The sequence below is a fragment of the Schistocerca americana genome, chromosome X (genome assembly GCF_021461395.2).
Source record: "Schistocerca americana isolate TAMUIC-IGC-003095 chromosome X, iqSchAmer2.1, whole genome shotgun sequence".
NCBI lineage: Eukaryota > Metazoa > Arthropoda > Insecta > Orthoptera > Acrididae > Schistocerca > Schistocerca americana.
Window position 1 is genome coordinate 900,177,106 of NC_060130.1, and position 12,373 is coordinate 900,189,478.

Sequence of the window (12,373 nt, forward strand, 5' to 3'; positions counted from 1 at the left end):
TTTTACTCAGATCAGTTGACAACATTTTATTTTCAAAGTCATGGAATGCTTCTCTCATTGCTCCCTTTATGCTCATTTTTTGTTAATTCAGCTTTTTTGGTAGCTAGGTTTTGACCTCTTGAATTTGAGATAAAGCTCTGTTTACAGAGCAGTTTTCTAACACAGCTATTAAATCATGGTGAGTCTTTTCCATCTCTGACATACTGAACGAAGCTTTTGATCCCCCCTCCATTTGTGCTCCAGATCTTCATCTCATCACTGAATATTTGATGCTGACTACTCATATACTCTGGAATTTGTATTATGTCACTCTTCCTAAGCAAAAATATCTTTCTGCAGTTCTTAACATTCCTTGCAAAACCTATAGTCATAGTTGCTATCATGAATTTATGATCACTGATGCCTTCCTCTACATTAACCAATTCAATAAGCTCAGGCCTGTGTGTTGCAAGGTTGTCTAAGATATTACCTTAAAGTCTTGGTTCTCCAACTATATGCTCAAAGTATTTTTTACGCAAGACATTCAGAAGGATGTCACACAAATCCCTGTCTTTGGCACCAGTTCTGATAGTAAGACTCTCTCAATCTATACCTAGCAAGTGTAAGTCACCCCAATTACAATAGTATGATCAGGAAAATTATTAACTATATTCTGCAAGTTCTCTCCAAAATGCTCTATCACTAATACCTAAAAAATTATTAACTATATTCTGCAAGTTCTCTCCAAAATGCTCTATCACTAATACCTAACTACACCCAAATTAATTCACATTTAGTGTCCCTGATAACCTCACTATATTACTGAGTTCTTTACTGGAATAAATATGCCACCACCACTGGCAACTAACCTATTCCTTATGATAAATATTCCAAGCTCAACTCAGGATTTTGTTGCTATTTAGTTCCGGTTTCAACCAACTTTCTGTTCCTAACACTACTTGGGCATTATAACCTTCAATAAATGACACCAGTCCTTGGACCTTTCGTTAGATGCTCCTGCAGTTTGTTAATATCATATTAACCTTTTCTATATCCAATCAGAGAGGACGAGCATTCTCTGAGAACACTGTGGTTGGTGTACCTTTGATTTTGGTATGCAATTCATCTCTGATCTCAAGGGGAAGGGGGTGTTTCTTTAACCTAAAAAAAAAAAAAAAACATGTACTCTGCTACACTAGCAGTCGCTTCCTAGGTGCAGTGCACATCTAACCTATTAAGAGGAACCCTACAATTCTGCAACTGAGACTGAAGGTCAAGAAATTCAGATCCAATACCATCACAGAGTTGTCTGAGCCTCTGGTTTAGACTTTCCATTCTGCTTGAAACCAGACAACCAAGAATCATCCTGGATACGATGCTACAAGCAGACAGCATATCCAGCACCCAGTGTGGAACGCTAGTTGCCTTCACCAAATCAGCCATCTGCCAACAGGATCAGAGGATAGTCTCAGAACCCAAGCGCCATGCATCATTTGTGCAGACATGTGCCACTATTTGCAGCCAGTTGCCACCTCTATGTCACGGAAGAGGCCTCCCCTTCAGCAAACATACTGACTGCAAACTGGCATTCTTTCCTATTCTGCATGCTATTTCCTTGAGTGGCTCCATTACCTGCCTAGCATTGGAGCTCCTAATAACCAGCATAATCACCCTCCCGAAATGGGCAACAGAATTGGCCACTTGCCTATCAGGAGAGGCACCCCATACTGACTCAGAAGCTTCATCAACATTGAGTAGCAACTATTACCTGTTGCTAACGTGTAAGGAACCAGCTGTGCGACCCGTTCACTCTTTCACCTTCCATCAAGTGACACCCAAACCCACCACTGTCTGCCAAACACACTCAGGTGAGGAACGACTGGTCAGGTGTTTCTTACCGGAAGATACAGTGACAACAATGTCACCAGGGGATTCGAACTGCACCAAAGGTGTTGCATATCTCACCACCAGCACTCTGATGTCGCCACAGCTTTGAGCATTAGCCAGAAGCCTGTCGACCATAGCCAACACAGCTTCCAGCTGTTTACAGACAGCAGCCAATTCTGCTTGCATCCGTTCACAACAAGCACAGTCCCTAGCTATATTTTACTGTGTAAAAACTTGATATACAGTGTCAAAACATACAAAGCAGTCAAGATTTACTTACAAAGTACTAGCAGACCCCACAAAAGAGTACATTACATGACTGTGGCACTACTGAGCTTGGAATATGCGTAGAATATAACGAGGAGAATAAACAAATACTAAAATCTACTTTGCAGACTTCTCACTACAGCCTGAAATTTCTCTACTAAAAATGGATGTATCAACAGTTACTTTTTACTAGAAAATCTTCTCACCCAAAAGCTACTTGCAAGAAATAAATATTCAAACTCTAATGCACTGACCTGAACTATAGGCTGTGCACTCACGTGAGATTTAAATGTAGAGATGTGAAGACACTTCTGACAGTGAAAAATTACATGATGAATTGCCAACAGGGGCAATGAGGTGGGAGGAGGAATGGTGAACAAGATGACAAAACTCTCCCCATCCCCCTAACACTATCACAAAAATAGCTATTACTTTTCAACCCAAAAGGGATTTAATAGATAATTCAGACATATCTTACCATTTCAAAAATTCTGGAGGATAATCAAATCTAAACATTGAATCATCATCTTCTACATAGTTTTCATTAAGAAGCATATACAGCTCCTTTAAGACCAATGGTTCATTCAGATTCAGGGTATCCCATTTAAAACCATCTGGAAGGGAATAGGGAACTTGACGGATTTCCGATTTACTTTTATCTGGTTCGATTGGCTCATTGCAAGTAATTTTTTCATCTGAAACAGAAATAGAAAGTTCATAAATTCCCTAGTTTGTTCAGAATCTTAAAAAATAGGATTACAAAACACTTCTCTTTTCCTTGCCTCTTAAACATCTTTATATATTTACTTTTCCGGAACACCAAATATGGAAGTTTGTCACATATAGTTTGTGTTTTTGGTATGGTTACTACAATTTTCTTTTTATAACACTGCAAGTTAATCTGAACACTATGGAAATCATAAATGCTTTGGAAACTTCAAAATAAACTTTTGTTAGAACAACACTTCTCTCAGATGATAGATAATTAAGGGCAACATTAAACATTATTGGATTTCAGACGTACTCAAACAGCAGGTCACATACTACAGATCAAGGATTGAATCAGCCTTGATTTTGTTGAAAATAACATTCAAAAATTTGTATGTAGCTTGATGTACGGTGCCCATGGATAAATCAAGAAAATGCCACAGCAGTTATAGTACTTTACTGAAACACCAATCACTGGACAAAATGTAAATAGTAGGGGCATTGGACTATAGAGACAGGCATTTCATCACTGAGGAAATTAACAACACAAAAAGAAGCAGAGAAAAGACAACAACACACAGGGAACAAAACACACTAAAAATATAAAAAAGACACACCATGAAGGAATTATCTGAGGAGGATGGAAATCTGTAGATACGACATACATGTATAGACATGCAAATGATTACAATTTTAGAAAAATTGAATGATTTGTTCAACATAGAGAGCTTCACAAATTGAATAAATCAATAACACATTTGACCACCTCTGGTACTTATGCAAGCAGTTATTCGGCTTGGCATTGATTGAAAAAGTTGTTGGATGTCGTCCTGAGTGATACGGGGCCAAATTCTGTCCAATTAGTGTGTTAGAACATCAATATCCCGAGCTGGCTGGAGGAGCCCTGCCCTTAAAGCTGCAAATGTTCTCAACTGGGGAGAGATCAGGCAACCTTGCTGGCCAAAGTAGGGTTTGGCGACCCTGAAGGCAAGCAGCAGAAACAACTCTCGACTGTGCAAAAATGGTTCAATGGCTCTGAGCACTATGGGACTTAACTGCTGTGGTCATCAGTCCCCTAGAACTTAGAACTACTTAAACCTAACTAACCTAAGGACATCACACACATCCATGCCTGAGGCAGGATTCGAACCTGCGACAGTAGCAGTCGCGCGGTTCCAGACTATAGCGCCTAGAACCGCTCGGCCACACCGGCCGGCTCTCGACTGTGCTGACGGGCATTATTTCCCTGAAATGTAAGCAGAGAATGGCTTGTCATGAAGTGCAACAAAATGGGTTGTAGAATATCAGCAATTTACCACTATGCTGTAAAGGTGCCCCTGATGACAACCAAAGGGGTCCTTCTATGAAAAGAAATGGCACCCCACACCATCACTTCTGTCTGTCGGGCCATATGGTGGGCAAGTCAAGATGGTATCCCATGTCTCACCTCACTTCAAAGTGGGACTCTTCAATGAAGATAATTCTACCAATGTGACACCCTGGACAGCTGTGGCACACCAACCTGCCTGCCTCTTGCCATGCAGCCGTACAACTAGGAGTGATGGTCTGGGGTGGCATTTCTTTCCATAGCAGGACCCCTTTGTTTGTAATTCAGGGCACCCTTACATCATAGTGGTACATCCTACGGAGCATTTTGTTGGCCTTCATGACAAGCCATTACATTTCAGCAAGATAATCCCTGCCTACACATGGTGACAGTTTCTACTGCTTGTCTTCGTACTTGCCAAACCCCTACCTTGGCCAGCAAGGTCGTTAGATCTCTTCCCTATTGAGCACATTTGGAGCACTATAGGCAGAGCCCTCTAACCACGTTGGGACATTTTTGATCTAATACACCAATTTGACAGAATTTGGCACAATATCCCTCTGGATGACATCCAACATTTTTTAAAATCAGTGTCAAGCCAAATAACTGCTTGCACAAGGGACAGACTAGGACAAATGTGTTACTGAATTACTCAATTTGTGAAGCTCTTTCTCTTGAATAAATCATCCAATTTTTCTGAAATTACAATCATTTCAATCATTTGCTTGTCTGTACATGTACACTCCTGGAAATTGAAATAAGAACACCGTGAATTCATTGTCCCAGGAATGGGAAACTTTATTGACACATTCCTGGGGTCAGATACATCACATGATCACACTGACAGAACCACAGGCACATAGACACAGGCAACAGAGCATGCACAATGTCGGCACTAGTACAGTGTATATCCACCTTTCGCAGCAATGCAGGCTGCTATTCTCCCATGGAGACGATCGTAGAGATGCTGGATGTAGTCCTGTGGAACGGCTTGCCACGCCATTTCCACCTGGCGCCTCAGTTGGACCAGCGTTCGTGCTGGACGTGCAGACCGCGTGAGACGACGCTTCATCCAGTCCCAAACATGCTCAATGGGGGACAGATCCGGAGATCTTGCTGGCCAGGGTAGTTGACTTACACCTTCTAGAGCACGTTGGGAGGCACGGGATACATGCGGACGTGCATTGTCCTGTTGGAACAGCAAGTTCCCTTGCCGGTCTAGGAATGGTAGAACGATGGGTTCGATGACGGTTTGGATGTACCGTGCACTATTCAGTGTCCCCTCGACGATCACCAGTGGTGTACGGCCAGTGTAGGAGATCGCTCCCCACACCATGATGCCGGGTGTTGGCCCTGTGTGCCTCGATCGTATGCAGTCCTGATTGTGGCGGTCACCTGCACGGCGCCAAACACGCATACGACCATCATTGGCACCAAGGCAGAAGCGACTCTCATCGCTGAAGACGACACGTTTCCATTCGTCCCTCCATTCACGCCTGTTGCGACACCACTGGAGGCGGGCTGCACGATGTTGGGGCGTGAGCGGAAGACGGCCTAACGGTGTGCGGGACCGTAGCCCAGCTTCATGGAGACGGTTGCGAATGGTCCTCGCCGATACCCCAGGAGCAACAGTGTCCCTAATTTGCTGGGAAGTGGCGGTGCGGTCCCCTACGGCACTGCGTAGGATCCTACGGTCTTGGCGTGCATCCGTGCGTCGCTGCGGTCCGGTCCCAGGTCGACGGGCACGTGCACCTTCCGCCGACCACTGGCGACAACATCGATGTACTGTGGAGACCTCACGCCCCACGTGTTGAGCAATTCGGCGGTACGTCCACCCGGCCTCCCGCATGCCCACTATACGCCCTCGCTCAAAGTCCGTCAACTGCACATACGGTTCACGTCCACGCTGTCGCGGCATGCTACCAGTGTTAAAGACTGCGATGGAGCTCCGTATGCCACGGCAAACTGGCTGACACTGACGGCGGCGGTGCACAAATGCTGCGCAGCTAGCGCCATTCGACGGCCAACACCGCGGTTCCTGGTGTGTCCGCTGTGCCGTGCGTGTGATCATTGCTTGTACAGCCCTCTCGCAGTGTCCGGAGCAAGTATGGTGGGTCTGACATACCGGTGTCAATGTGTTCTTTTTTCCATTTCCAGGAGTGTAGATAAAATCTACCAATTTCTGCCCCATTTGGATAATTCATTTATTGTGTGTCTTTTTTGTCAATGAGTATTTACAACTGTACAATAATGGAATTAAGGGTCAATGGCAGCACTTTTGTAGAGTGAGCGCACCATCAGTATTGTGTTTGTAAAAGTACATACAGAGCAAGAGCGAGAGAGAGAGAGAGAGAGAGAGAGAGAGAGAGAGAGAGAGAGAGAGAAAATGGGGTACTGAGAATCAGGCAGCCTGATTATTGACCAATGCCTAACATCTTATGACTGCTTTCAAAGAATCAATTCCAGTTGTTGGTCACTTTACAGCAGCAACCACAAAACTGAGGCACATCACAATATAACAGAGATAACAAAAATTAATAATCAAAAAATCTTGCATCACATACAAAAACAGTTATTTTATCAAAAATTCTTTGAAAGTTGTAAAAATGCACTACTGAATAACTGTGCGGGTTTAGTTCTCATGCTTAAAAGTTCTGGGAATTAGTTACGGCTGACCATCAGCCCTACTCACCCATTTTTGGGACTGGCTGTGTGTTCCAAAACTGATACTGTTTTTGTAATGCTTCTTCAGTAGTTTTAGCTGGCTTTTGTTGGAAAGACAGCACTTCCATTGCTTTGCGAATATCCTACAAAAGTTCACATCCATTCAATACAGAATTACTGCATCATGAAAAAATTATATTATTAAATTTAAAATAACACAATTATGTCAAAGTACTCTGACAATGACTCGAAAAGCGCTCTTACATACACAAATAATAGTCAAAGGCTTTTTGACTATCAGTACAATTGCAAACTACTCTAATAAGTAGGTGAGCTACGAACATTTTATAGGTGCTGAGGAGCAAATGGTGCAAGGGATCTCAGTGCCACAGTGACAAGGGACTTACAACAGTCACTGATTTCCATAATACCAGTAAGAAAGGACATTGCAAATGAAATTATCTGGTGAAATCTGTGGAATCACTGCAGTCACTTCATACAATGGGGTAATTACCTACGTAAGGGTCCAACAACTGTAGAAGACAGAATTAAAAACTGTACACTGATTTACAGATAATGTTTGGATCTTGTATAAATCAGCAAAGATTTTTAGCAGTTTAAACATTCCCACCAGGACTGTATTTCAGTCTATGTTAGGGAAAATTGCAGAACATCTGCCATATTCAATTGTAAGAAAAGTTTACAACATTTCTTTTTTTATTTACAGCAATATTTTACTTCAGCATTATAGTTTTTTATTGTTGTTATTACACTGAAGAACCATAGAAACTGGTACACCTGCCTAATATCACATAGGGCCCCCACGAGTACGCAGAAATGCCACAACACAACTGGCATGGACTCGACTCATGTCTGAAGTAGCGCTGGAGGGAATTGACACCATGAAACCTGCAGGGCTGTCCATAAATCCATAAGCGTATGAGGGGGTGGAGATCTTGTCTGAACAGCACATTGCTAGGCATCTCAGATGTGCTGAATAATGTTCATGTATGGGAAGTTTGGTGGCCAGTGGAAGTGTTTGAACTTAGAAAAGTTTTTCTGGAGCAATTCTGGACTTGTAGGGTGTCGCATTGTCCTGCTGAAATTGCCCAAGTCTGAAGGAATGCGCAATGGACATGAATGGATGCAGGTGATCAGACAGGATGCTTACGTATATGTCGTCTGTCACAGTCGTATCTAGACATATCAGGGGTTCCATATGACGCCAACTGCACACACCCCACACCATTACAGAGCCTCCACCAGCTTGAACAGTCCCCTCCTGACATGCAAGGTCCATGGATTCACGATGATGTCGCAATACCATAAACGTCCATTTGCTCGATACAGTCTGAAATGAGATTCACCCGACCAGTCATCAACAGTACAATGTCTGTGTTGACGGGCTCAGGTGAGGCATAAAGCTTTGTGTCATGCAGTCATGAAGGGTACACAAGTGGACCTTCGGCTCCGAAAGCCCGTATCGCTGATGTTTCGTTGAATGGTTCACACGCAGACACTTGTTGATGGCCCAGCACTGAAATCTGCAGCAATTTGGGGAAGGGTTGCAATTCTGTCACACTGAACGATTCTCTTCAGTTTTAGTCCGTCCTATTCTTGTAGGATCTTTTTCTGGCCGAGCAATGTAAGAAATTTGATGTTTTACCGGATTCCTGATATCCACGGTGCACTCTGACACTTGTCTTATATAGAAGTTGCCGACTGAAGCACCATGTTCTGCTTGTTTACATATCTCTGTATTTGAATATGCATGCCTGTATCAGTTTCTTTGGAACCTCAGTGTTGTATTATTATTATTATTATTATTATTATTATTATTAGTAGTAGTAGTAGTAGTAGTAACAGCAATCTGACACACAAAGGTACAGAAGACAATCTTTATCATTTTGTACTCTACAGCTGACGTGTGTTAATAAAAATTAACAGGTTTTGTTCTAATGAAAATTCATCAGCAGTCTTTGTAAATAATTCTCACAGAATTGTGACAATATCATGGTTGTGCAGATTTTCATGTTATAATGGGATAAGTAGACTTTTTGAGTCACGATATTGGACAATTCTGTGAGCTAGTTACAGAGATTGTTGGTGAATTTTCAGCGTCATCTGATGATTTTCTATAGAAAGAAACAACTTTTCGCATAACAAAATACAGCTGTGGTAGTTTTTATTAACATTACGGTACAGAAGTGAGGACAGAGTTGCAGTCTATGGGTATGAAGAGTTACAATTAGTTCAGTCAGTCATCACTGTGAAATTATCCCGGATTAGTCATGATTATTGCAACATTTACACAGAAATTTCAAACCAAACTTCACTGATCACTAGAATATTTTCTACTTGTCATACAACTAAAAGATATCATGCCTCTTGATTCACAATGTCACCTGTTACTGTTTCTATGGACAGGTATTGTCACACACTAAGACTGCAATTATTACATCAAATTAAAAACTTGGATACAAATTTTTCATTAACAAGGATTCAACTGCACACTAGTCCACAGGCACAGAAAAGATACTTTAACATCTGAAGGACAGTACTTTCTATTAGAGAAACATAATCGGTAGGAGGTAAATCTTGTATACAAGATGTGTATGTGTTCACTAATAACTATACTGGAATTAAAAACTTATCTACATGCAATGTACATTATGTGGAAGACGTGTCATTCAAAAGAAACCACACATTACATATCACTTTTTTTTTAGAAAAAAAAAGAACACAAATAAATGAAAAAAGGAAGGAAAATTGAAAGGTTGAACATCCCTCAACCAAAATCTCACAAGTAAGCTCAAGCTTGTATTAGGGAAGGAAATCAACAGTGCTCTTTTTGAAGTTACAAGTAACTGGTAAGAATTTCAGTTATTTTATAAAATAGTAATTGTGATAATTACAACATTTGGTCAGGCCCCAACTGTCAAGCAGCAAGTTACATATTTAGCTTTTACTATGTTTTCTTAGCAGTATATTTCTTCAATTCAGTGCATGCCCTCGCAGCAGGAACAGTAGTAGATGGTAACACATTTGCACCACACGAGGCAGAGAGCAGAGGGCAGAAGGCATAATTAGAGACTGGCGATTTGGCTTCGCTTATTCACCCTGTGAGTTAACAGGTGGCTATTCCTTCTGCAGGGTCCGACCAGGCACATGGAGGCCGAGATTTGCTATTTATTGAGAGCTTCAAATGCTAGGTGTGTGATGGAGGCCATAACAGGGTTCAGGGCTGGGAAGAAAACCAATGTGCACTTTGTATGTCAGCTGAGGGGCCTCACCCAAGATGTGGAGGCGGCCTTACCTGCTGCTATTGAGTGTGCAGGGTGTAGTTTGAGTGTGCAGGGTGTAGTTAAGTGCAAGTTGTGATGTTGGCACCAACCACACCTGTCACTTTGGTTCTGAGGCCATTCTCAATTCGTAGAAGTGGTTAGTCTCACACATTGAGTGCGAGCAGAGCTCGAAATTTGCAGAATTGTTCCCACAGTTGATCGGCTCCTTTGGTTTGGAGCCAAGTGCAGTGTCTCAACCAAAGTTTTCATTGACTCTGTGACAGTCTTGGCTACAGATTTCTGGACCTGTGTTATCAGTGCGGAATTGTAGGACCCCTTCTTGATAGGTCAGGGGTGCACTACACAAAGGAAGCAGTTACTTGCTAGCAGAGTACTTGTGGAGTGCACATGGTGGTTTTTTACGCTAAGAGGTAGTTTGAAGTACTCTGGTGAACACTTGCCAGATGAAACGCAGATAGTGAAACCAGACTGCACTCAGAGTAATGATACTTCGACTATTAAAATTTTATTAGTAAACTGTCAAAGTATTCATAACAAAGTCTCCAAATTTAGTGCCCTCCGAGAAATTTCTCATGCTCACACTATTCTTGGGATCGAGAGTTGGCTGGCTGAAACCTGAAGTAGAAATCTCTGAGATATTTAGTGATCCACAGAACATGTATCGAAAAGACAAATTAGATGCTACAGTAGAGGGGAGTGTTCATGGCAGCTGACAAAAATATTGTCTGTGTTGAGGTCAAATTTGAGTGTGACAGTGAAGTTACACTATGTAATCGAAAGTATCCGGACACCCCCAAAAACATACGCTTTTCACATTAGGTGCATTGTGCTGCCACCTACTGCCAGGTACTACATATCAGCAACCTCAGTAGTCATTAGACATTGTGAGAGAGTAGAATGGGGCACTCCGCGGAACTCACATACTTCGAATATGGCCAGGTGACCGGGTGTCACTTGTGTCATATGTCTGTACGCAAGATTTCCACACTCCTAAACATCCCTAGGTCCAAAGTTTCTGATGTGATAGTGAAGTGGAAACCTGAAGGGACATGTACAGGACAAAAGGGTACAGGCTGACCTCATCTGTTGACTGACAGACTGCCGACAGTTGAAGAGGGCTGTAATGAGTAATAGGCAGACATCTATCCAGACCATCACACAGGAAAACCAAACTGCATCAGGATCCACTGCAAGTACTATGAGAGTTAGGTGGGAGGTGAGAAAACTTTGATTTCATGTTTGAGCACCTGTTCATAAGCCACACATCATGTCGGTAAATGCCAAATGATGCCTCGCTTGGTTTAAGGAGTGTAAACATTGAACAATTGAACAGTAGAAAAACGTTGTGTGGATGAATCACGGTACACAATGTGGCGATCTGAGAGCAGGGTGTGGGTATGGCAAATACCTGGTGAACGTCGAACGTCATCTGCCAATGGGTGTAGTGCCAACAGTAAAATTTGGAGGTGATGGTGTTATGGTGTACTCGTGATTTTCATTGGGGGAGGGGGGGGGGGTCCCTTTCACCCCTTGTTTTGTGTGGCACTATCACAGCACAGGCCTACACTGACGTTTTAAGCACTTAAGTCATTTTCAGCTAGGTGTCCAGATACTTTTGATGACATAGTGTATCTGGTTGCATATAACAGGTCTAAGTGAAATCAAGTTAAGTGTTGGATGTTTTCACTGGCCATCTGGTTCCAATAGGACAGTTTTAGAGATGTTCAAGGGAGTCCAGTCAGTAGCATGGAAATCCCCAGATCAGTGATTTATATTTACTGAGTATAGACTGGGATGTCTAATGATTTACTGCAAGGGATGAAGACAGTCTTGCGAACTGCTCTTTTAACATGTTTCACAAAAACATGCTAGAGAATCTAGCTCAACAGCCCATGAGCACTGGAAATACTTGAGACCTTGTAATTACAAACAGGTGTGACCTTATCGATGGCGTCAGTATAGAGACAGTGATTAGTGGTCATGGTATCATGGTGGTGATGGTCACTAAAGTTAATAAAGCCATCAAGGAAGCTAGGAGGGTATTCTGCTAGCAAGAGCAGATAAGCAGTTGTTGGCTTCCCACCTGGATGATGAACTGACACCACTTAGTTCCAGTACGATGGATGTAGAGGTATTATGGACAAAGTTTAAACAGACTGCTCTTGATAAGTGTGTGTTAAATACATGAATAAAGAAAGGTAACAACAAAATTCAGAAAATGTTGTGGAATCAATGG

At 42.3% G+C, this 12,373-nt stretch overlaps 1 protein-coding gene across 1 annotated transcript in view; it reads right to left on the bottom strand.

Moving 5' to 3' along the window:
* Positions 1–12,373, bottom strand: part of LOC124554904 (glycylpeptide N-tetradecanoyltransferase 2-like) — an 86,234-nt gene that overhangs the window by 46,318 nt on the left and 27,543 nt on the right. Inside the window, exons 4-5 of the mRNA XM_047128593.1 lie at positions 6,861–6,975; positions 2,612–2,828 (exon numbers count right to left, since the gene is read on the bottom strand). Of these exons, the coding sequence (XP_046984549.1) occupies positions 2,612–2,828; positions 6,861–6,975 (332 nt within the window). The remainder of the gene's footprint in view (positions 1–2,611; positions 2,829–6,860; positions 6,976–12,373) is intronic.